General features: G+C 35.9%; 1 protein-coding gene across 5 annotated transcripts in view; it reads left to right on the plus strand.

Annotated features, from left to right (window-relative positions):
- Window positions 1-27,422, plus strand: part of METTL15 (methyltransferase like 15) — a 195,918-nt gene that overhangs the window by 151,711 nt on the left and 16,785 nt on the right. For 4 of the 5 annotated variants that reach the window (XM_027581107.1, XM_027581105.1, XM_027581106.1 and 1 more), the window contains exons 4-5: window positions 196-387; window positions 4,401-4,579. In XM_027581107.1, the coding sequence (XP_027436908.1) occupies window positions 196-387; window positions 4,401-4,579 (371 nt within the window). The remainder of the gene's footprint in view (window positions 1-195; window positions 388-4,400; window positions 4,580-27,422) is intronic. The other variant, XM_027581108.2, reaches the window with a different exon arrangement.

The following is a 27,422-nucleotide window of genomic DNA, read 5'->3' on the forward strand; positions in this document are numbered from 1 at the left end:
CTCTGGTGTTGAAACCAGGGGTGTAAAGTTTCCATTTCCATATGTCTTTATATAGTACCAAGCATGTGATTGGTCCTTACTAAATACATATTGGTTAAATAAGCTAATAATAGTCTGTGCTTCCTTCCGTTGATCATAGACCATAAGAATTTAATATAACAAAGTCTTTTCTCCATCTCCTGGGTTTATTCACAGTAAACAGATCCGAGCTATGCTAGGCCAGTTCAGCCAGGCAGAAGCCTTATTAATGAAAGCTGGAGTGCAGCCAGGGACTTTGGATGGAGTTCTTTTGGATCTTGGGTGTTCCTCCATGCAACTTGATGCTCCTGAAAGAGGTTTTTCCCTCCGGAAGGACGGCCCCTTGGACATGAGAATGGATGGTGGCAGGTGAGTATGGATAAAGCATTTCTCCTCACAAGAAATCAATTTTGCAAAAACACTCTGGATTTAATTTCCTTTTAAGACTGCAGAATTCCCATCACACACCCACACCTAACACTATCCATACATAATAAATCAGTTTTGTTTGCTACTCATTATAGACTTTAGTGTTTCTCTAGATTTGAAATTCTAAAAGAAAAATCATTGCTATCTTTACACAAAATAGTGAAGAGGATAACTTTCATATTATCTTTTTTACAGATACAATATGAGCCTTTAGACTACAAACAGTATTGATAAATGTGATACTGAAACAATGGATCCATTTCTATCCAGGCCCAACTATGCCTATTGTGAGATGTAAAAGGAATTATATTTCATGCATATTCTTTTGAATACTGCATAAAATGCAAGATTCTGGAGGTCAGCAATTGTATGTTTTGTCCTGCTCTTGTACAGTCACTTTGGTTTAACCTTCTCCAGAGAAATTACAGTTTATGGTACTGTATCAACATAGTACTATGTATAGGACAGCTTTACACCTCCTCCTCTTCATTCCTCACCACTCTGGAAAGTTTGTTCTCCATTATTCAAGGAAGTACATATAACACAAAGAGGATCACATTCTAGTAAAGTGTGGGATAAGTTCTTTTAAACCTAAATTAATTTTTAAAGCTTAGATTAGCACTTGTCTCTATGCCTAACACTGGCTCAGGGATGGAATAGCCTCTACGTACAAAGCTTAACAGTGTTTTTCTTCCTCATTTCATGCCCCACCACCACCGCCAAATTATGTATCACAGCCCTCACCTTTGGGAAGCTTACCTTCTAAGAGGAATATTAGATTTTCTTATTTCTAAATAAGCAAACCATTCTGTTACTGTTACTAATCTGCAGTTCTAACCTACACAAACATTTCTACTGAGACAAATAGATTTTCCAAAATGTCTTCCAATCTATTAGAAGGACCTGTATATAAGAAATTTAATGTCCTGTTTAAGTCAGCAAATTAATATTGAGTTGACTTTGACTTCTTTCCCATAAAATGCTTTGTTCAATGGTAATTATTCACATATAGCCTTTTCCCCATGTTTTGATATGACCTGGTAACTTGGATTGTGACCCATACTTGTTGGAACCTTTTTGTTCTGAATCTTACACCTTCTTTTGCACAAATTGGCATTCATAGGATGAAGAATGTGATTATAAAAGAAAATAATGAAAATCCCTTAAAAAGCAGTGACTAATAGTAAAGGTCAAATATCTTTTCATGTTTGGAGATTGAGGTTGTTGTGTAGAGGTAATAAAATGTCAAGCAAATATCTGCTGTTCCTATGTCTTGTTAAAGGAGGATGCCTTCTGAAATACAATGAACAAAGTTTCTAATTAATGGTAGTAAATCCCCATATTGTTAATATAAAGACTTTTCAGCAAATTGTAGTCTGTAAATCAGGGTTCTTGAAGTTTTCCCCTAAGAACCTGAAAATAAAATTGCCCTTGAGCATTAAACTCTAAGTCAATACATAATGGATGAGATTAGAGTTGAGCAAATATATCTTAAAAAGCAGGGTGGCTTCCAGGTAGATCGCATAGACTGTATAACCCAATCAGTGCAAGTATATCCAATACTTGATCCAAGTGGTGTTACGGGGCGAGGGAGTCCAAGCCAAAAAATAGGGCCAGTCAGATCCTGGAGGCTAATATATCTCTGCGATGAAGGTAGATGCAAGAGGCTTTCCTAACCTGTTGCCATTTAACACTGGACTCGTATAGCATAGTTTAGTCTGTGCTATCTGGTTTCAGCAACAGGTCTCAGATTACAAAAGGTTCTCATGTAGCAAAAAGAAACACAGCTTCAAGGACTCGCGGGTCTAATTCTGTTGTCAGTTGTATTCTTCACTGGAGGTTAATCAGTTGTCACTTGTGTTAATATTTTCTTTCTGTCTTTAGTGCAGTTATTTTAAATCAGTGATTTTTGGAGAACCGACAAGATCTCTCACCTGTTAATTTGGGGGCGGGGAGCAGATTTTGTATCTTGACTTCACTGTGAATGCCTATTCTGAAGTCTCCTAGCAGCCTGTCGGCTTTTCAGTGTTGCCCCTTTTGTAAATGGAAACTTCTACATTGCTATTCAGTGTTAACATGAGGGTAAAATAAAATTATGCCCATTATCCACTGAACTATATTTGAGCAAAATGCTGTTTAATGGTCTTACTTAAAAGTAGAAAGGTATTATAAGAAACTGCTAAGTACATCCATACTAATCTTAGAGTTGTCCTGGTAGAGCTGGACTATATCCTGTGGGTCTGAATTTACTATCATTAATAAGGTTCATTTCGATGCTCAGTGGTTTGGACAGTTGAATACACAGCTACATAAGATCTAGTAGGATGTTGTCCATTAGGCTAAGGATGATGGGCAAATCTAGGAATGGGCAAGATCTGGAACACAGACATTCATTGAGCTTCTGTATGCCAGACATTCTATCTATTTTACAATTGCATGTACTTTTAATTCTTCCAACAATTCTATAAGGAAAGCATTGTTATTTCATTTTACAGGTTAGAAATTGGGGCTTCAGTAGGTTAAAAAGCTTACACAATATGAATAGCAAGTCTGGGATTCTAACCTAGATTGATCTGACTCTAAAGACCAAATCTTTATCCTTAAAGCTATTATTGAAGGAACAAAGGCTATTGAGATGGAAACAGGGGTACCTTATAGGATGTTCATTAGTCTGGGGGTACCATGGCAGCCAAAAAGTAAAATGAGTCAGATCTGGAAAGCAAGGTTTCATTCTCTCTGTCTCTCTTTCATACACATACGTGCGTGCGCGCGCGCGCGCGCGCACACACACACACACACACACACACACACACACACACACACACACACACACACACACACGGAGTAAGACAGAGAGAGAGAGGGAGAGGTCATGGCAAAATAGGGCAGAAGTCAAAGACAACAAAATTTTCTCCTGGAGGCACTAGGCATGTTAACAAGGTGCAGTAGAGTATTTTTTAAGAAGGGATTCAGGTGTTTCTTCACAGCCCCACTGTGGTGTAGTATTTAGGTCTTAAAGCTACCATATCCTTATTACTTAAAGTCCTCACAGTGTGATACTGATGATCAGTCCAACACATTAACTACAGGAGTAGTAACTGTACTGTTAACAAAGCTATCTTACTAATAAGTAAGGTCTCGGTTGGTTCATCACTTAGAATTCCTTCACACATTTCCCTAAAAGGTAAACTGAAATGAATGGTCTGACAGAGTGAATGCTATTTCCTACTACTGTGATCTATTCTGTTTGGCTAGAGGTTGTTTTTCCTTTGTCTCCTGCACCTGAAATTACCATCTCAGGCTTGTTTAGTACTGTTTCTTGATTACTAAGTTTTACCCCATGGTGACTTTAGTCATGGGTTTATAAACCAATATCATTAAACATTGGAAATAACATACATTATTACCATTAAGTTGTTCAATTTTTTTGTGAGGGAAACGGACTGGGAGTATCTTCTTGTATAGACTTTCCAAGTTCAATTTGTGCTCCCAAAAAAGTACTCAGTTACTTTATAATCTCAGAATTAAGTTCCTGAGACATAGGCTCCTTTAAATATCTGTCCATATCTTGTATCTTCTTATAGTGAAAAACAAAATCAGGCAGTAATTTAAATTTCGAACAAGCTAAGTCCAAACATTTTCCATTATTTTAGTTTAGGGGAAATCTGCATTAGTAATAATAACTTCTTTGTGAATTAAAGGTTAGTAAAATATTTTAATTTCGTGCTGCCCTTGACCTTGATGAATGTCACACACAATCCACTATTGCTATTATGATGGGTATTTGAAATGGAAAATCTATTTCATTCGTTTAAGATTTCAGTCTCTGGCTTTAAAAAACCTCAGACGCTCTCTTAGACTGTGTGTGTATACCTGACTTCAGTACTCTGAAATTTCACCTCTTGTCAATGAAAACTGACGTCAGCAAACTAATTGGCTCTTCTTGTGCGTAGGTACCCTGACATGCCCACCGCAGCTGATGTTGTGAACGCTTTAGATCAACAGGCACTTGCATCCATCCTGAGAACATACGGGGAGGAGAAGCATGCCAAGAAAATCGCTTCAGCAATCGTTCAGGCACGCAGCCTTTACCCCATCTCCAGAACCCAGCAGCTTGCCAGCATCGTTGCAGGTACCCTCATTAATTCTGAACAGTGTCTGAGAGAAAAAAGAAAAAAAAAAATATATATATATATGTGTGTGTGTATATATATATATATATTAATCCCCCAAACTCCCAGAGGGATTCATTTGTGCTTAAAATCATGCAGGATAGAATCTTGCGTATCCTTCTCTCCATACCAGCTTTCTTTTGGTTTTGCAAACTTCTCCCATCCAACACCTCTCCCCCACACAATTAAGAAAATAATACTGTAGTTGCTGATTAGTTGAACAATAGATTGTTTTTTGGGGTTTTTTGTTTTTTGTTTTTTTTGTGAGAGGTAATTTATCATTTGTGCCTACCAAGGTGAAACATGGAATGACAAGAGCAGAAGAATTTCTTGATCTATCACAGTGGTTGATAAGCATTCTGTATAAGATCTGACATTACCTCTCTTAGTTTCACATTTCTGCATTTTAATATTTTGGGCAAAAGGAGAATTGCATTGCCCAACTGCTAAAATAAAATCCAGTGACTCATACATCTATTCTAAACAACCAGCTAACAAAGGGTATGTGATGTATAGGTTACTCCACTTTGTGAATGCTAACTAAATCAGCCTGAGGGGCTTATTGAAATATTTCATCTTTTGTGCTGTTTGCCACCATAAACCTCTTGAACTTAAGTCTAGCTAGGAGGCGCTTTATTATAGCCTTTCTGTTTGAAGCCAAAGTTGTTTCACAGCTGTGTTCCATGATGAAAGTTTTTCAAGGCAAAAATACAACTCCTGCAGTTATTTAACAGAATTCCAGTGTTAAATTCTTCATCTTATTGGGCCATCTGAAACTCTACATCATTTTTATTTACCAAATGTATTAGGATTTCTTTTCAATGGCTCCTGTTAAGTTACTTAAGTAGCTAAGGAAGTAGTGAAAATGAATAATTGTGCAGCTTATAAAAAGAACCTAATATTAGTTGCCTCTGTCTTAATATTATGTATAGTTTAAGGAATAAAACTTGATTATAAATTCATTCAGATGAAGATTTCAGATCATATAGCAGTTGTTTTATGACATAATTTAATAAAACTCTATTTTACTTAGGATAATAAAATATAGAGTTGGCCAAGTCTTTAAATTTTTTAAGCTTTATACACACCTCAAGGCCTTTCCAACTTACTACTGAGATTCCTGTAGTCAAGTAAGAGCAAAATTCTTGTAGGTTATATGATCATAAAATATTGCATGGTATTTTTTCCCAAAAAGAGTTTTTATTAGCAGACTGCATTAATTCGCCCTCTGTCTTGTATCCCTTTCTTTCTACTCTGTACTCACTAACCATTACTACCTTATCTTACCCTTTCTGTCATTCTTTAGCTGTATATGTTGTCTGGTTCCCATATTTTTATACATGAGAAAATTCAGAATTTTCTAGTGCTATAAGTGAGGATCAGGGCTAAGGGCATCCTAGAGATCATCCAGTCAAAAAACCTCATCTGATAACTGAAGAAACTGAGTCTCAGGGAGGGTCAGTGGTTTCCTCCAATGTAGACAGCCTAGTTAATGGCAAAGTCAGTACTAATCTAGAATTTGGAAGCTCATGAATTTGAGGCATAACTGGGAATTTGCCTTTAAGATATTGAGTTAACTTTTTTGTCTCAGGGTCCTAATCTGCAAACTTGGGGTAATAACTCTGTGGCATTACACAGAAATTATATCAAGATGTAGAATAGGAACAATTTCAGTATTTTCAGAAAGATTATGATGTGAAAAACATATTAGGCCTAAGAGAAATGATACCATAAAAATGAGAATATTCATATATGTGTAGAATTAAATAAATGCCATTAAAAGATTGAGTTCCCCATAATGAGTCCTTTTTTATGGCTCAAATCAGCCCATAATAATACAAATTTACTGATGATATAATTCTGTGGAAAAGGGAAAAACAGAAAAAAAATAGGTTTGCATTTTGTGCTCTTTTATTCAAAAACCATTTTGGGAGAGGCTGCTATATACCAGGCATTATACTGAGTACTAACAGTAGAAGGGGGAGCAGATCAGAGCCTCTATTCACAAAGTTTACTGACTGGTTAAGTGGCTGAATAAAAACATAGTATAGTAAACATGGTTCTTCTAGTTATAGTGGAAATCCCCTTATTTACCATAGTCTGAAGTTATGATTATGTGGGTAATAGAAGAAGTTGGTACATGTGGAGAATTATAGAACCTATACATATTTATATATATGGAGATGCTCGGGTCCTAATTGCAGTTCTGCAAAGTCCATTCTTACATAAACCACAACCATGGTGTATCTTCTACAAGCTCTGATTTTATTTTTATTAAAGTAAAGTTAGAGTTTAAAGGTACTTACAAAGCAATCTGAACATATTTTCCAGATTTTTATAATTTTTCAATCTTTCATAATTACCTCATGTACATCTAATTTGATTGCATTTTTTACATGACTTACCTTTTTCGAGAGTTTCCAAAGTCTCTACATTAGTTTTCATGAGAACAGCAGATGTCTTTCATTTTGCATTCATATTTCACCAGTTTATGTAATATTTGATTAAATTAATTAATGGCAAATGTAAGTGCTCTGGGCTATAAGGGAATAGCTCTTTCGGTGGGAGCAGGACTGTATAGGAATGCTCGGAGTAAAATACTACCCTGAGACACTTGAACAGAGAAAGGGATTAATTTGTCAGTTCTCTTAAATAGAAGTCTCTTAAGAGCTACTCATGAGGAAATATGGAAAGCAATGGAGGGCCCATTACGGTTCCTGTATTAGTTTCCTGGTGCTGCAGTAATAAAGTACCACACATTTGGTGGCTTAAAATAACAGAAATTTATTCTGTCACAGTTCTGGAGGCTAGAAGTCCAAAGTCAAGTTACCAGCAGGGCTCTAGAGGAGAATGCCTCCTTGACCATTCCTAGTGTCTAGCAGTTGCCAGCAATCCTCGGTGTTCCTTGGATTATATATGTATCACTAAGTCTCTGTCTCCACTATCATGTGGGATTCTCCCTGAACATGTTTTTGTGTCCAAATTTTCCTTTTATTATAAGGACATCAGTTGTATTGGATTTAGGGCCCAACCTAATAGAATATGTCCTCAACTTGAATGATATCTGCAAAGACCCTATTTCCAAATAAAGTTATGTTCACAAGTTTCTGGTAAACACAAACTTTGGGGGACACTATTCAACCTGGTACAGTTCCTAAGCAATATCTTTATTTAAGAAACATGTATTTTGGCAGGCTATAACATGCTGTGACTATATTCGGACATCTTTTCTGGTTCTAATAAAATCATACTAAGTATGTCCAAAATTATCAAGCACTCTGGGAAATATGCCACATAGTAAAGCCCATATATTGATGGAAATATAAATCACTTCCTTTACTTTCAAAAAGCTAATAATCCATTAGGACAAGGAAGACCATGACACTTGTAATCACAATATACTTAGTGGAATTATCTAATAATTCAAGTGATTAAGTTGTAATTTGTAAAACCTAAAGCCTGGTGCCTTTTGCTAGTACAAGTAACTACAGTTCCAGTATTCTTCCATATCATGTGAGCACCAAAAGACAGGTTTGAAGCTGCAGTTTGGAACAGGACACTTACAACTACCATGAATTACTTTGTGAATTACCAAATTAGTGATTTATCATTCCAAAAACAACCTGTGGGACTTCACTATTCATATACACTATTTAGAACTGCTAGCCAGGGCGCCTGGGTGGCTCAGATGGTTGAGCGTCTGCTTTCGGCTCAGGTCATGGTCCCAGGGTCCTGGGATCGAGTCCCGCATCGGGCTCCCTGCTCCTTGGGAGCCTGCTTCTCCCTCTGCTTCTTTCTCTCTCTCTCTCTCCCTCTGTCTCTCATGAATAAATAAATAAAATCTTAAAAAAAAATTAGAACTGCTAGTGAGAAATTTTAATATTAATATCTAACACATGTTAGTGTTCTCTCCAAAAATAATTCATAAATAACAAATCACATTTTCTTAAGCCTAGTTTATGTTCTAATACAGTTATAACTAAAAAGTTAGATTTATGAACTCTAAGACTTGAAAATGACCTGAGGAACTAATTTAATGTAGAACCAAACTCTTCATCACCTCTAATAAATGGTTATCTTGCTTTAGCCTTGTCATCTCCATCTGTCTTACTCCCCTTGTATTTCTGTGAAGAGGAACACATTTCAGTCTGAAATTGCTAGTTCCATAAATAGAGACCTAAAGTCTTTAGAAAGGATGAATTCCTTAGAATAAAATCCAAATTCCTTTACATGGTTTGCAAAGCTTTTCATGGACCAGCTCTTACCTGTCTTTTCATTTTCATCTTTCTTGCTCTCCACAGTAATCTCTGTCCTGACCATATTAAAGTTCTTACAGTCTCGTCTTTCCAGCACACCATAGTCGCTCTCACTTACAGGCCTTGTGTATTATTAACATTAACACTAAAGTGCCCAACCCCTATCCTTTCCTATCGCTAGTGCCTGCTCATCCTTTTGAGCATAGCTGAAGTGTCACTTCCTCCAGGAGGTTTTTTTCTAGCTCCACACAGATTAGTTGAGATGCTCTCCTCCATGCTCCTGTAGCATTGCATTTCCCTGTCATAGCATTTCCACTATTCTAGTGCTTGCTTCCCATTTAACTTCTCCCCTAGATCTGTACTGTCTAGTACAGTTGCCAGTAGCCACATGTGTCTATGGAATTCTTGAAATGTGGCTGCTCCTAATGGAAAAATCATACATGTAAAATATACACCTTAATTTGAAAAAAGAATTTAGTGTATCTCAAAAATGTATATGTTCATCCTGTGTTGAAATGGTCATATTTTAGAAATTATTGGGTTGTATACAATATTAAAATTAACTATACCTGTTTCTTTTTACTTTTTTAAGGTGGGTATAGAAAATTTTAAGTAATATAAAACTTTATTTTATAAAGTTGGTATTCAGAGAAATAACATCAGTGGAACTAAAAAATTGGTGTTCAGTCTTGGAGGTCATAAACAGTGATTCCCTCCATACCATTATGCTCTAATAACACTAACACTAAAGTACTCAAGTAAATTAGGAAAAGCACATTGCCTTCCCAGTACTTTCGTTTATTCATCTTTAGGCTGAAATGATATTTTTCCTCCCTTATTCTTTAGAGATGCTGTGAAAAAAAAAGAAAAGTAATAAAATATTTTTATTAATTAAGAATTTTTAATGGGAAACGATACATATAAAAATCCAGCTCTCCAGGAAAAAGAAGATTTATGTACTTAATTTTGTAAAAAAATAATGGCTGTGATCTAGATTTTACAGAATTAATGTATATTTGAATTATGTAGTCTTAAAAATGTAGTCATTGGTTCTAGACATGCCTCTGAATATTTTCTCAAAAGGCTGTCCATGTTTTATTCCATATTCCATTGCTCTTTCCATTCTGTGGATCCATCAAGGGAAATTTAATTATTAAATTAAATTTAGTTTAATGAAGAGATTTTACTTCAAGTCCTGTTTCTGCAGCTTGCTTTCTATGTAAACTCAAACAGTTCTAGGCCTTATCTTTCTCATCTTGAAATGGAAATGAATTGTATTTATGAAAATGATCATTTGTTACTTTGTTCATAACCCTACTATGTTTTGCTTGAATTAATATTGAAATTCACTCACAGTTTTCAAGTTCATGCCAGAATCAAAGTATGCCAATCACTTTTCAGATCATTGAAATTTAGATGCAAATTCACAAAAATAGATAATCAATGCATCGATAATCAAGAAGTGGCAGACAGCTTACAATATCAATTTTTGAATGTGTACAAGGAGGGGGATAAGCTTCTTACATATGTTTGGTTCTTGTTGATTAAATATATAGACTTATTATTCCCTGACTGAAACTTTTATGTAACCTTTATTCTGACTCATGAACTGGGTACATGGCCAGAGCTTAATGAATGCTTGTTGAACAAATAAATCAATAAAAAGATGTGTACATTCCCAGCCAAAGTAAAATGAAAATCCAGGGAAAAAAAAGTGTAAGTTGTTAGGTATTACTGAGAATCAATTGTACTCTGCCCTTCACACTGAAGAGGGGGGAGACCCAAGAATCAAAGTATTCAGTATAAATTAAAACAGCTTGAGGAATAAATTGAGACTCTCCAGGACATGGATCAAAAATTCTCAAGTTCTTTGTCTGGTTCTGCTATTTATTTGCTCTGTGAACTTGAGTAAGTCACTTATTCTCTCTGATTCTTATTTCCTCATCTGGAGAAAAAGAATAACTAATTCTTGCTATGACCAATAAATGAAATGGTATATAAGAAAGTTCTCTGTGAATTTTAAAGTACAAATACAACCATAAGCATTTTCTTTTTCTCTCTCTCCAGACCTGGGGTGATCCGGGGAGCAAACAGGTACCCTAGTCAGAACCATGACTGTGGTTTTATACCAGCAAATACCTATCCACAGCCAAATAGTGGGATCTGTGATAGGCTGATTGCTTCATTCCAAGATGTTCTTCCCTTAGGGATTATGTGACTTTTAGAAAAAAAGAAGAATCTTTTGCTGCATCGGTACATATAAAGTATATCTTTCCACAGTAAGCAATAATAGCTTACACCTCAGCTTGTATCTGAAATCATCTTTTTCCAGCGAAGTTTTGTTAATCTGGAGAGAAACATTCAAAGTACAAAATAAATAAAGTACAGCATTCGTTAAGAAATAGTCATTGCCATCAAATTTTAGCAGAACTGTTTCTGATGAAGTTAATCAGATTAGTTTGCCATCCCTTTATTGTTTTAATAACCTATGTGTTGTTTCCTCCATTTTCCCCAAAAAGCACTCTGTATACTAACATTGCCATGATTAAGAAATAAATGAAGATGTCAGAGAGTTTGATTGTCACTCTGGTGGAAAATGGTATGGTCAAACCTACAGTCAAATTTGGATGGCTTGCCAGTGAGTCATAGTTGTCATTGTCACCGCCTATGATAATGCACTTATTCTGTCATTTAAATCTCTTGAGTTCAATCTGTTATACACTGTGTACATTAGTATGGTAACTTCATGCCAACTAAATTATCAAATGACATTTCATAAGTAAACTTATTTCTTATTTTAATAAGTAATCTTTCCAAGAGACATTCTGTACAAGAAGCCCAACTCAGAAGAGAATGAAATGTGAAAAAGAAAGAAAGAAAGAAAGCTGAAAATCTTTTCCTTCTAAAAAAATCTGGCAATTCTCTGAAGTAACAAGTGGGGAGCCAGGATTGATCTAATCCCAAGTAACTGTGGCCCAAGCCTAATTTAATGATGATGATGATGATGATAACAATAAATGCTAGCTAACACTTACTGAGCAAAAATGAGACACTATCCTAAATTATTATTATTATTATTATTTAAGATTTTGTTTATTTGACAGAGAGAGACACAGCGAGAGAGGGAACACAAGCAGGGGGAGCTGGAGAGGGAGAAGCAGGCTTCCCGCCGAGCAGGGAGCCTGATGTGGGGCTTGATCCCAGGACCCTGGGATCATGACCTGAGCCGAAGGCAGATGCTTAACAGCTGAGCCACCCAGGCGCCCCTATCCTAAATTATTTTTATGTATTAACTCAATCCTCACCAATAATCCGTAAGGTGGGTACTGTTTTTATCCCTATTTATACATGAGTAAACTGAAGCACAGAGAATCTAAGTAACTTGTCTCTTGTCAAGTGGAGCTGGAATTAGAAGCTAATAATCTTACTCTAGACCCTGTGCTCTTACTTAGGACACTACCCTAGATCATTTTCTTATGATTAAGGTACAGTATGAACTGTTGCTGGAGAATGCTGACAGCTCAGTCTTCCAGGATCTCACATACTCATATGGCAGACAGTCATAAAAGCAGCTCACTCTGTCACCCTGTGATAAATGAACAAAAAGGCATGAAAACCCATGCCTTTTCAATGTGGTGAGAGGGTTTGAGTTATTGTGCAGAGGGGTTAGGTAGAAGTTACAGAAAGGAGACCTTTGAGTTGAGTCTTTTAGGAGAAGTGATTGCTATTTATAGAAAAGTCCCTTGCACCCAGTAGATACTCATTAACTGCAAAAGTGAAAAAACAAATGAATAAATAAATGAAGAAGCAGGTCGGATTTCAGAGGGCTGAGGGGAGTAGAAGACTGGCAAATTCAGGGTCCAATCCCAGGACCCAGCAGAATTCTAAATCCCTGGAATTCCTTCCCATTATCTTGGTTGGTATCCACTATCCTAATTGTGACCTTGAGTTGGGTCAGGTTTTTAGAAAATAGTTCGGCATAATCACATTCTCTAAGTGTTACTGATTATGGCTGAATTTCAGACTGCTTCTATGGAACAAGAGAAGGGAAATACTTCATTGCTCCATTTCTTATTATTTTATATTTTGTGTACTTGTACAAGTGAAAATTAAAGTGATCTGCTGGCATTGTATGTTCTGCACATAGCAGTTTTTACATTGGTATTAATTTTGTAAAGGTGTGTATAAACAGCCTGTCCATCTTGTCCTTCTCTTTATTGATTAAAAAAGAAGAAGAAAGATTATTTGTTCCCGAACTAGTTATTCAGAAGTCTTAAGAATTTGGTGCTAGATATTTACAAGAGCTTTCAATTTAAGAATTAAGATCAGGCAGTCTTCTATATTAATTGTGCTACCATCTTGATTTTGAGGTTGACATGTATCAGATCTCGTCTACCTGGGAGGTATAATAACATGTCTTTACTTCACCATTAAAGTGCTGAGAGGATCCATGGTGTTCCGTGCTTTTCCTAAAAGGAGGTTTCAGACATCAGCCATTATATTTCTATGTTGGGAACATTTTTTTGAAGACAAGCATCTGCTTTCATTTTCAAAGTTTAAGTGTTTAAATCATTCCAAAAGAATGTCAAAGAGAACCCCAAATGTTAATAGGTTGATAAAGATCAAAGATTATATATTTCTAGGGCTAGGAGGGGGAATAGTGAATGAAAGAGTAGTTTTGACGTCCAAGCTTTAATCATAACTGAAAACTAACAAAAATACTTCCAAATTCTTTTCTCTTATATCTTTTGCTTTTTGCCAAAGTTGAGAAATTTTGGACTATCTGGAAAAGATATTCCTAGGAATTTAAAAATAAAAGGAGTCTATATTAATTTTTCATATCTTTTATATATGTAACTTTTTTGTGTCTTTCCCCATCTTTTTATTTTTGTCAAGGATATAGCAGTTTTGCCATTTCCCAAACACTGTAATTTATTTTACCCATGTATTCTTTATGGAACTATATATTACTTCACATATTTTTAATTACTTGGAATCTCTTCTACCATATTATAAATTGGAGAACATTTATTCTCCCCTTATATTTGCAGATAGCACATAGTAAGCAATAGGAAATATTGCTGACTTCCTACATTCTCATAATGCATAATTATTCATTTAATGGCTTTATCAGCTGGACTACTAACTCTTTGAGAGTAAAGATTAGATATGTCTTTTTCATTGTTATATCCTCAAGACCTGATACAGTGTTTGGCTTATAATAGATATTTAGTTACTATTTCTTGAATGAATAAATCAATGTCCATTTCTTTGTAGTTCTTGTGATGTTTAGAAAGTGGATGAGACCAGAGAGAGCTAATAAACAAAGTCTTACAACCAACTAGTGTCTTCAGCAATAGGCACTTTTTATTGTTAGGTAGACTCAGACCTATAATAATAAGAGAAACTGTCATTATTTTCTTGACATTGTAATGTCTTTCCTGTTCTCTAAAGGGTAAATCAGGTTCAATATGTCATACAATACTGGGTCAGTCTTCTGTATTTTCAGTTTCCTCATTAGCAAAGCAGGTACTTTGACCTAACATTGAGATAAGATGCATTTCATATATACATTACATATTCATTTAATCATCAAGTATTTATTGTAAGTCCACTTTCTGGTAGGTACTAATGAAGTTGCATAAATGATTAAGACAAAGTTTTCATCTTCTAAGAATTAAAAAAAAAGTGATTTTCCCTATTTAGATAGTAGTCTTCATAGTTAGTGTTTATTTGGATATATCAAATGTTTACTTTTTTTTTTTTTTCTTAGCATACGCTTCCCACTCCTTTCTGGGATCAGTTTTCTTCTTACCCAAGTATATATTTTGATATTTTCAGTGAAGATCTATGAGTGATACATTATCATAGCTTGTCTAAATATATCTTTATTTTGCCCTCACTTTTGAATGATAATTAGTTGAGTATAGAGTCAACAGCGTTGTGATTATTTTCACTCAGTACTCTGAAGGTAATATTTTATTGTCTCTTGACATTTATTATAGTTGATGGAAAGTCTAATTGTCATTATTTTATGGTTGGTCTTTTTCTTTCTCTGCTACCTTTAAAAATTTTCCTGTCATTGATGTTTAATTGTGATGTGCTTGGTTGTGATTTTGTTTTTATTGGTCATTAATGAAACAGAATCAACTTCTTTAATATTTCTCCATTTCTGGAAATATCAGACATATCTTTCCATATTTATTTCCTCTACTTTCTTGACTCCTGGGCAGCAGTTATTACTCACCATGTCTCTCATATTTCCTGTGTCTTTGTCTCCCTGTGTTACAGTCTAGGTAAAATCCTTCCCTGGTTTGCTAAGGCTCTCTTAAAGGGATAGCTAATCTGCTGTTTAACCTATTTGTTGAATTTTTAAAGTAGGAACTAATTGTTCCTACAAGTTCTATTTTTAAAAAATACTGTTGTTCTTATTCTCTCATTATAATCTCTATCAATTATTTTAAATCTTAATTTATTTTAAATATAGTAAATACATGTAGTTATTTCATATTTGTGCTCATTTGTTGTGTTATCTCCAGTTCTTCCTATTTATTTCATCTGCTGATTTTATACACACACACACACACACACAAACACATATATGCATAAATGTATATGGTGTGAACATATCTTCAGTGGGTTTTACATACACATCTATCCCCTTTAGGAACGCTGCACTTTGTTTATTTGTTGTGGTTTAATGCTTGCTTCTTCCTTTTTTCCTTCCTTTTTTCCTTCCTTTTTTCCACCTGACCGTCTGTCTGCTATGCGAAAAGTAAGTTAGGCTATTGAGGTTGTAGAAATCAAAGACACATTTAGGCAGACTTAAGTAATAAAAGGTTATTATAAGCTATATGTGATAATAAGAAGGAATTATTATAAAGCTAGTCATGTTAATAAGAAAGTTATCTGAGCTGCACAGTGAGGGGTGAAAGACTGGAAGACAACTCAAATGGTTGTTCAGGATACTACACAATTTTGCAACTAAACTATCATGTTGCAGCCTCAACAGGAAACATCTTTGTCTCTCTGTTCTAGTAAATTATCATTATTTCGGTTTGGCTATTCTCTTTGTCTAGTGTCTATGACTAACTTTTTTTCTAGGATTACTAGTTTCTGCTTACTCAGATCTTTTCTTTCTTGTTTTTACTTTCTCATGGCTTCTACTTATATAATCTTTTACTGTGCGCTTTAGTTTCTGCTTCTTTTGCCAGTTGTTTCTCTTTCTCCCTCTTTTCTCATCAGTCCATCTTTCTTTCTCTTTGCCTGGGAGTCAAGTTCCCTAAAATGAAGGATTTAATTTGTGCCATAGTTATCTTTAGCTTTTCCTTGTTTGGCAGAGTTTTACACTAGTTCCATTTAAAATGGCTGCCATTGGATTTACATGGTAATAGCACAGTGACCAAAGCTTAAAGACCTACTTAGTACAGTTCCAATCATGTAATAGATTTTTCCTCAGAATTGTAAGTATTGAAATAATGCTTTAAAGAAGGAGCTTTCTTGAAATTGGCTATGACTAGTGGGGAGTTTTTTTTTCCCCTTTAAAATAATGCATCTACCTATGTAAACAAAATGAGCCATGTAATTCATGTCTTTTTCAGTAATGTTTTGTTGAAAAAATTGTTGTATGACTATTGTATAACAATTCTTCTAATATGCTACTAGAACATGATAAAATTTATGGTTTCCCCAAATCTCCAGTGGTAATCAAACCACTCTACTGTCCAAGGCTAATGCTCTTATTTTGAGATTCTCTCTTCCTACCCTGTCCCCCACCCACCCCACCAAATATAAGGCTTACACTGAAACGTCTTCTCTCTAGAATGTCACTTTTAGTGGGTCATCTGGTAAATAGACAGACAGACATGGCCTGGCTCAGACCACATTTCAAAGGTCTACTCCCACATTTCCAGTGGTCTGCAGGGCATCTCCCTGAATTTCTTGTCAACACCCCAATCTCAAAATGTGTAATGTGGCAAATTCATAATTTTCTCCACAAAACCATCTTCACTTCCTGGGTTTGTTGTGCATATGGTAACACCTAGATACCATTCAATTGCTTTCAGTTTGCTGGCTGACCATGCAAATCTGGCTTCTGACTCACACCACCACAAGTGACTAATAAGACTCCTTTTCACTATTCTTGGTTCCCAGCTAACTTGATTTCTTACACATTCTGTACTTACCTGAGTATGACTAGCTCTAGTCCTGACCAGCTTCCACTTTATCTCTTATCATGCAGTTCCCAATTCTATTACTCTTTTATCTTTACTAACACAGGTATCTTTGGCTTTGCATCTTTAACTCTTCCCATGGAATGCCGTATTGCCTATTTTCTTGGAAATCTTGCAGCACCATTTCCTCTACCCTCCCCAAGGTCCAGATTTTTATCACCACTCCTTGGCCAAGTCCAGTCTCCCTAAGTCTTAATTCCTACTCTGCTACTAATTGTTGCACTTTTTCTCTCTGGTCCCAATTTTATTTTCCTTTAAAAGGAAGGTATATTAAACCATCCAGTCTCTAATGTTTTATGAAATTATGACAGGCATTTTCCTAGTCTCTGGCATGGAAACTTCAGAGATAGCTTTGAATCGTTTTCTGACACCCCTCCTCCCACCCCCACAGTTTTCCATTGATCAGTTATTAAATTCTACCCTGATTGTGGCTTTTGATTCAGTTCTTTTTTCCATATCTACCACCACCACTCTTTTATTTCTTGTTTAGACTGTTATAGTAGAGGTTTACCTGCTTTCACTCTCTCCCCTTAAATCCATTTGTTAAATATATTTAGGAGTGTCTGCCCAGCCCACACTCTCTTCCCTTAGAATTGCCCAGAACCCTACCAATTCCTGGTACCTGATAAAGAAGGAGGTTGGATCTAGGCAGCTATGTTTATACCAGGTCACCCTAGAAGCAGCTGATTAAGTCAGATAAAATAGATACTTCTCTCAAAAATGTGAGCCACAAAACCCAGAAACTATAATTATATGGTATTAGGAATGTAGAATTGACACCAGATTTGCCTTTCTGTCAATCCAGAGCAAGGTGAAAGTTATAGTTAAGAGAACTGGGAACCAAGAGTAGAGTGAAGGAAATAAATTCACAGAAAGAACAGTTGTCCAGAAAATGGAGGAGATCTTCACACACACACACACACACACACACACGCACACGCACACACACACAAATGCACACAAATGCACACGCAAACACAGGTGTGGAATGAGTGCTTGTCTGATAACTTTCCAATTTCCTTAAAGTCTAATGGTATTTCTTATAGTTGGTTATTTGTGATCCCTACATTTCCTTTATTTTTTTTATCTTAAGTTAATTTTGAGTGGGCTTTGTTCCATTCCTTAACATCCAACCCATCCCCGAAAACATCACAATTTTACTAGTCATGTAATTTACTTGTTCAAAAACTTTCATTGGCTCTCCGTTGCTGATGCATTTGATCCCAGGCTCCTAAGTTTGATGTATTTGGGTCCATTCTCTGGCCTGAGCAATTGTTTTCACCGTTCTCTTTCATCATCCTCCTATACTCTTACCTAATTTTTCTCTCCTTTTTTCCCCAAACATGACTTGTACTTTCCTTGCTTATGTCTTTGATCGTGCTATATCCTCTACCTGGAAAAACAACAACAAGAAATAAGCAAAACAAAACATCTCCACTGGTTGGAGACATTTCCACTCTTAAGGAGTGGATAACTTTTCATGATTGCTTCCCTGATCTCCTTGAGTAGGGTATAGTCTTTGATTTAAACTATCATAGTATTGGGTGCCTGGGTGGCTCAGTTGGTTGAGCGACTGCCTTCGGCTCAGGTCATGATCCTGGAGTCCCAGGATCGCGTCTCACATCAGTCTCCCAGCTCAGCAGGGAGTCTGCTTCTCCCTCTGATCCTCTTCCCTCTCGGGCTTTCTATCTCTCATTCTCTCTCTCTCAAATAAATAAATAAATAAAATCTTTAAAAAAAAATAAACTATCGTAGTATTTTGGGGCGCCTGGGTGGCTCAGTTAGTTAAGCGACTGCCTTCGGCTCGGGTCACGATCCTGGAGTCCCGGGATCGAGTCCCACATCAGGCTCCCTGCTCAGCGGGGAGTCTGCTTCTCCCTCTGACCCTACCCCCTCTTGGGCTCTTTCTCTTTCACTCTCTCTCTCTCAAATAAATAATAAAATAAAATCTTTTAAAAAAAAAACTATAGTAGTATTTTGTCCATATTTTATCTTCCTCATGGCAGTGTGGTAGAGCAGGAAGAATATAGGCTTTCAAGTAAGACAGAACTACATTCAAATCCTGGTTTTGCTACTTAAGTAGTATGATTTTGGCAAGTTATTTAATCTTTATGTACCTCAGTGGGATAAAAAAACAGTAAGCAAATAATCATTCAAATGAATAGAGAAGGGGCGCCTGGGTGGCCCAGATGGTTAAGCGTCTGCCTTCGGCTCAGGTCATGATCCCAGGGTCATGGGATTGAGCCCCACATCAGGCTCATGGCTCAGTGAGGAGCCTGCTTCTCCCCCTACCTCTCTCCCTGCTCATGCTTTCTCTCTCTGTATCTCTGTGTCTCAAATGAATAATAAAATCTTAAAAAAAATGAATAGAGAATTATAAATTGTGTAAATGTTAAGGAAAAAAGTACAGGGTAAATGAGACAGTATAGTAGTGGGATATAGCCTAGTTAGGGGTTTAAGAGAGGCCTCCCTACAAAGGTGGCCTTTAAACAAACACTTGGAAGAGTAAGTAGCCAAGGGACAAGTCTAAGAAGAGAATTTTCAATACAGAGAAACTAAGCATAAACAAAAGTACTGGGGCCCTTCTGTATCTTATTTCATCACTAATATTTTCTCTTCTCTTAAATATTACTTTACTCTGTCTCATTTTTTATTTTTTTATTATTTTATTATTTATTATTTTATTATTTATTATTTCATGTTTCATGTTACCATTTGTGCTGTTAGTAAGCTTACTTACTCATTGCTCTATTTCTATTATGTGACATTTTATAGCATAATCTTGATAATTGCTAGCATCAGTCTTATGTATCTATTAAGCAGTGCCACTTTGGTAGTTGACTAACCTTTTCTTCTAAAACATTGAAATATGAATAAACCAGGGCAAGCACTGCTCTTTTAGTTCTAACATCTCTTGATTGTTTCCTTTGGATGACTTTACTTTTTCTACTTCCCTTATCTTTCAGTAAATTTTTTAAAGAGATAGATAGATAGATAGATATGGGTATATATGTCTTATAAAAATTTATGTATATTGGGGCACCTGAGTGACTCAGTCAGTTAAGCATCTGTCTTCAGCTTAGATCATGAGCCCAAAGTCCTGGGATTGAGCCCCGCTTCGGGCTCCCTGCTCAGTGGGGAGCCTGCTTCTCCCTCTTCCTCTGCCTGCCACTCCCCCTGCTTGTGCTCTCTCTCTGTCAAATAAATAAAATCTTTTAAAAAAATTTATGTATATTATATATATGTATATATCCCTGTTATATGTTCATAAAAAGAAGTCTAAGCTCTAGTAGGGTATTGGACATCTAAACAAGTAATTCTAAAATGAAGCAGAATATTTTGCCACTCCCTTTATCTTTTCTTTTAACCACCCCGCCTTTCCCATTGACTTTATTATGACATAGTCTCCCTTTTATCTTCCTCCTACCTCTCTGATTGTACTTTTTTAGTATTAATTCCTCTTCCTATGCTTGTGCCTTAGTGTTGTTATTTACTGGGGGCTCAGTCCTTCGTTCTTTTCTTACAGTACATATCATGCTGGGCATCTACATCCATTTCCCCAGATCTGACATCATCTGTATTCCCATCTTCAGCTCAAATCTTTCTACTGAATTCTAGGCCAATATTCGCCTGACTTTCTGAACATATCAATCTATTTATCCTACAAGCATATAAAGTTCAGTGTTCCAAATCTTACCTTGCTTACCTCTTTTTCTTCCAATGCCCCTAACCACGTTTACCCAAACACACAAATCAAAAACTTCAAGTCACCCTTGAGTTGTGAAAAGGTTTATCACTGGAACTTTTTAATTCTGCCTCCTAAATGTCTCTTAAATCCTTCTGTTTCCCCCCACACTCCCCGCCCACCTCTGGGTTTCCACTGTCATTGTCTTACTGTAAATTTTTATCATCTTTGCCAGAATTATTACCTTAGTCTTCTAACTGGATTCTATTTTCTGTCTGTCTCAACCTCCTCCAGCCCAAACTCTACCAGAGTAATGGTGATATGTGTTAAGGAGGGCATTTGTGATGAGCACTGGGTGTTATATGTAAGTGATGAATCACTAAATTCTACTTCTGAAACCAATATTATACTGTATTTTAACTATAATTTTTTAAAGATTTTATTTATTTATTTAATAGAGAGAGAGAGACAGCGAGAGAGGGAACACAAGCAGGGGCAGAGGGAGAGGGAGAAGCAGGCTTCCCACTGAGGAGGGAGCCCAATGTGGGGCTCGATCCCAGGACCCTGGGATCATAACCTGAGCCGAAGGCAGACGCTTAACGACTGAGCCACCCAGGCGCCCACTAACTAGAATTTAAATAAAAGTTTGAAACAAAAATAAATAAATGAAATAAAATATACTTAGAGTTATGTTTATGAAATAGAAATTTCATAATAACAACCTCTCCATAAAATTCTTACTAGGTTCACTATCATCTATAGGACAAAATCTAAGCACCTTAACATGAAAACAAAGTCCTTCGTGATCTGGCTTCTGCATGTTGTTGTAACCTAATTTCTCCACTGCCCTCTCCACCACGGCACTCCATGTCTGCACCAAACTGCTCATCATTCAGGTTCCCAGACTAACTTTCTGCTTTCTCATTTCCATCCTTTTGTATATGATCTTCCTCTGCAGGGTATGACCTCCTTCATGTCTTGTCTTGCCCCCCACCTATCCCTTAAAGTCCTTCTACTTCTTTTAGGACTAGGCTTATGTATCCTTACTTTGGATCCTTCCTGAGCTTTCCTTTTCACCATCCTCCTGAAGTTACTCACTTTTTCAGTATATTGATACATCTGGTGTTTACCTGCTATTTATATATCTGATGAACTTTTGCTTCATTATACTTTGTTTCTCTTATATACTTCGTGAGGTCTTCAAGGACCTAATTTACCTGAATAGCCTCAGCACTCTCTCTTAGAGAATATGTTGAAGAAGTCAACAAACTGGATTAAAGAAAGCAAGAACTATTGAGTCACGTAGATTTGAGTTGGCTGTGTCATTTACCAGCTTTGTAAATTTGCGCATTTATTACCTTCTCTGAATCTCTGTTTCTTCATCTGTAAAATATGGGTGATAATAACTACCTCACAGGATTCTTGGATTACTAAATCAGACAATGTATTTTAAATGCCCAATAGAGATCTATCTCTAGTAGATATCTATATATTTTTAACTTTTGTTGAATGAACACATAGAAATGAGTGCATGAGCGAGTGGATAATTAAGTGAGTGAATGCATTTGAATGAATAGAACAAATACTATAAAAATTTTTATAATGGATTCACCAGGAAACACTTTCTGTACTAGCAGCTGTCTTACTCTTTAAAGGGATGGTTAAGATGTCAGCAGGCAGCAATGTAGCAGTCAAGGCACTGGGAACCTGAACCTTGAGAATGTGAGAAAAGGCTAAGACTGGGGAAAACATCCTTTTTTGTTGTTGTTGTTGAAAACATTATTCCCTGCTGTCACTTTACCCTTCTCCCTGTTTTTTCTTCATCACATTAAAGAACTCTAAGGATGGGCTGGCTGCCAGCTCATTCAAGGTACATCAGCATCTCATTAGCCAGGTGACAAGTTAGGCCTCACACAATAAGCTCTATGGATTTTGAAAAGAGAAAGTGGGTTGTTATGGAGCTTTTGGTTGCCTAATTATTATTATTCAGTGAACTGTTTTAGATACAGCATACATTGCAGTGATGTTAAAGGCACTGCATTTTCTTCCTTAGGAAAAAAAAAGAATATTAACATTTATGTAAAATCCCCTGGAAAGCATTAATTTAGAGTCCTGTGTGTTTCAGGTACCTATCTCAGAAATTGAAGCTGAGAAAGGTAATCTAGCAGGTAGGATTTTTAAGTTGTTGACTTCATCTCTGTACTCTTTAGATGGAAATCAACTTTGATGACAGACTGAAATCATCAAGCCAACATGTTGTATTACTATATTGCTTACCCATTTTTCTTTATTAGTCTTTTTTTTTTTTAATGCCTCATCACCCTTGCATTATTAGTCTAGGTTTATGTCACTGCATTCTGTTGTGTCACTGAGTAATGGAAAAAGAAATTAATTTTGGAATTATACAATAACCAGGATTCACAGTTCAGCTCTGCTGTTTACTAGCTGTGTGAACTTAGACAAGTTATAGAACCATTCTAATCTTCTCTAAGGTAAGGATAATGATTCCTAACTTATAAGATTGTCAGGATGATTAGAAATTACATTTTAAAACTACCTACTCATGGCAGGCATATGATAGGCACTTGATAAAAGCTAGTCAGTACAAAGAATTTACCTTATCTAGTTGTTGATAGAATCTACTTCACAAATACATGTAAAAAATATGTAAAATTCATGATCATAGAGAAAATACAAGATTTTCATTTGTAAGTCATATATACAACATTGTTAAGAAATTCAAGTGAAAACTTTAAGAACCTATAACACCACTCTACCACCATAACATGATTATAAGTTTACATATTTTATCTCTTTACCTTTATTCTCACATTTTTCAGTTGAAATGATTGAGTGTATATAATTTTGATTTTTTTTTTACCTGATATCATGCCACATTTATGGCACTATACTGTGTGTCAGTAAGAGATATTCAAATTTATTTAATCATATCCTTATTATTAGATATTTGGCTTACATCTTAGGGTTGTTACTAAAAACCCTATGGTTAATTTTTGGTGCATATTTAAGGGATTTTAGAGAGGAGATGGGGTACTTCCTTTCTAGTATAAATCCCCTAGTGAGATTAATGACACATATGTGACGTTAGCCCTTCAAACATTGTTTTTCAAAATGGATACACATCCTTCTAGAAACTAAAAGCCTTTCCTGGACATTATTTCCCTGGACACTGCTCCTAGACCAAGTTAATAGGATAGAACAGGCAGAAAAATAAAAGATGGGAGAGTGCAGTTCAGTATTGAATTTGGATGTGGTAGAAAAAGATATTTATCATCTGTGACTTAGTTAAAATCCACATGCTATTGGCCCTTGGAGAAATTAATTATCTATTCTTTAATTCAGTCAGATAGTCTGTTAGTCTTTCCACAAGCCTATTATGAGAAAACTGATGATAATACACACTCCCTACTTTCTGGAAGTAATACACAGTCCCTGCCTTCTGGAAGCTTATGTTTCAGTGGAAGTGACAGATATTTTTCAGAGATCATTGTAATACAGTTGAGAAGTGTTCCGTTGCAAATTAAGTATGATACAACTTACCTTGGAGCCCAAAGATCAGTTATGAGTATGTGCTGACCTTATAAGAAAGAAGAACATAGTTACATACCTTTTCTTGTTACTGTCCCCCACTCTGGGGGTGTGAATGGCCCAGCTCTGAGAGTAGTACTGCATTCCCTGTTCACTATTCCTAAAGGTTCAAATAAAGTATCTTATTAGGTGTCTTAGATATGCTAGAACCTTCTCCTTAGACTTTTGCTTTGTGTTCACAGCATTTGGTTAATAGGCCTCAATCCCTTCTTAAAGACTCAGTAATTAAATTTAATGTCGACCACCTAAACAGATAAAAGGAATCATGATTCACGTTGAGATATCCCATCTAGACTCAGCATTTTAAGACTTAAATACTGTAGAATTAGAGTATTATACTATGTTATAGTATATTACATTACATTATAAAGTATTATAGTATAATGTATTTTATTGAAAAGTAATACATGAAATGTATCAATCCTTTCCTTTAATTCTGAGCTATGTTCTTATTTCACCTCAGCGGGTAATATTCCTCTTTATCTTTTTTGCTCAAACCCATAACTTGATTTTTTTCCCTATTGTAGGAGGATTTGTAAGCCTCAACCACCCATAGTGAGATCATGTTGAAATCAGACTTAACCTGGTAGGAGTTGAGGATTAGATGAGATGCTGAAGAAGTTTAAAAAGAACCTCACTGAGTAAAGCCAGTTTTATCCAGAACCATTCAAGTTCACAGACTTTAATTAACAGTTTGAAATTTGTAATATTACTTGAATTTCAAATGGGTGAGAATTTAACACTGTATTATAGGAGCCCAGGCAAAAGGACATGAGTTGCGTCACAGACACTTATTAAATGCGATGGAAATTCAACAGACGAATGCCGGCAAACAGGTGCAAGAGCTGAATTAATTTTTAAACCCTACCACTCTGGGAATTGCAATGCATCACGTTGACAGCCACAGCACGTTGCTAATTTCATTCACAAGCTTAAAAATCTCAATACATTTGAACATGTGAATGTATTAAATTTTAAAAAGTGTAAGTAGCATAAGGGTATCCCAGAACTAAAAATGATAATTTCTCTCTGGGACTTTAAGTCATTTATTTAGCCAGAAGCATGGTGTTTTTTATGAATGAAATCTATCTTAACACTTCCCCATACAAATTGTGTTCTATTATTGTATGTAGTGCAGACTGTTACTAAGCAAGGTTTTCTCTTACTTTTAATATGAAATCCCTTGTGAGTCAGCAGAAAACTGAGTATTCACTGATAGAATTTCCAACTTCTCCTGTCATGCATGAAGGGGGTTCTCAGTCTCTGCTCCTGATGATGCTAAGTGGTGGTATTCCTGGAGTTAAAGAAAAATACAACAAAATAAAACTAAATGAAGACAGAGGACTTTTTGGTGGTATCATTAAAGATGGTAAATTATAAGCTGAAAACTCAGAAAACTCTGTTTTCACCATGAATTTACCTATTTTGAGGTCCCTGATACAGCTGAGAATTCACTGAAAACCCTGTATTATTTCCACATAAAACTGCATGTACACACAAAATCCTATGATTTTAGGTTTGTGTTCATGAATCTCCACACTTAGAATACCATTTATGGTACATCTTGATCTTTGGGGCTGGAAGAATATTTATTTAGTGGATTTTTCCCTTTGCCACCTACTGTGCACCACGCTTTAGACCTGGGACTGAGGATATAAAGAAAGATAATAAAATATCTTTGGATCTTTTGCAGCCTAGTAGATGTTAATAGACCAATAATGTAGAATGGTAATAGTTTGTTGAAATATGTATAAAAACATCATTGCAAAAGCTTGCTGGAGAAGATCCTACCTTTGTGAGCATTAGGGATGAGTAGACATAAACTATAAGAAGAGGGAGAAAGGCATTTAGACTATGAAGAGAGCAATGATCACTGCCCTGTCATTGCTAAAATTGTGTATTTACAAGAAATGCACAGTATCAAATGTATAGAAAATCTTCCAGTCTTCTCTTATAATATTTCCCAAGAAGCTTTAAAGAAAAAAATACACAAGCTTGTCCCCTCAGTTTGCTTAGCAAGAGAATATTAAGCACTAATTTTTGGAACATAAAAACAACTATAAAGGGCTCCTTTTCTAGCAAGTGAGTCAGGAAAAGCCCAGTGTGTACTGCACTGGTTGAGTCTAGATTCTTAATCAAAAACATGTAATCAGTACTTGTGCAAAAGTCTTTTGATAATGACAGTAGTATTAACTGTTTCTTTTTTAAACACACTATCAAGACAGCTTATGAAAAAGAGAGGCAAATTTACAGTCTAATAACCTGAGCTAACAATATGTTATTTTCAATACAATGAAAAGGACAAAAGCCAAAGGTATTCATTACCATTCCCAGGTAAGAGACCAGGGCAGTTGCTGCCTTCACCAGATGTGCAGTCTTAGGCCTAACAATGCACATCTCCCCAGGGGAAAAGTGGAGAGAAAGCCAAACTCTTGCAACTTGATGCAACATCTCTTAGTAAAAGGCTATTCAGGCTTAGAGTAAAGATTCTACCCTCATTTTCTCCCAGAAAATGAGATTGTTATATAAAACACTAGACATGAAATCAGAGCTTCTGGAAATCATTCTGAGCCATGTGATTTCATCTTAACTTCCTTTAATTCTAACCAGGAAAAAGGAGATGAGATGGTTTGGTGAATGTACCATCTTAAAATTGTTGCTTTGTTTTGAGCACGCGTAAAGACAAGAAAACTCAAGAACATCCTCAGGAAACTGAAAAATAAACACACCTATATAATAAATTGAGTTTTTAAAAAAAATCAAGACAAAAAAAGCTAATGTTAATCTGGCCTTCCCAGAGTGTGTTTCTCAGATGAACTAGTCAGAAATGTTATGCCTCTCTTCTGGAGGAGTTAGAGTCATTCTGTCTTATAAAAAGAATGGATGTAGGGGTGGGCTTCATGTTAAAAAGACCAAATTTCCATTTGGATCCTGTGAACTTGGGAAGTGACCTTTAACCCTAAATTTTTCACCTCTAAATGGAAATGAGAATATCTACCTCTTGCCTCAGAATTATTAT

The sequence above is a fragment of the Zalophus californianus genome, chromosome 11, assembly GCF_009762305.2.
Source record: "Zalophus californianus isolate mZalCal1 chromosome 11, mZalCal1.pri.v2, whole genome shotgun sequence".
In the NCBI taxonomy this organism is placed as follows: Eukaryota; Metazoa; Chordata; class Mammalia; order Carnivora; family Otariidae; genus Zalophus; species Zalophus californianus.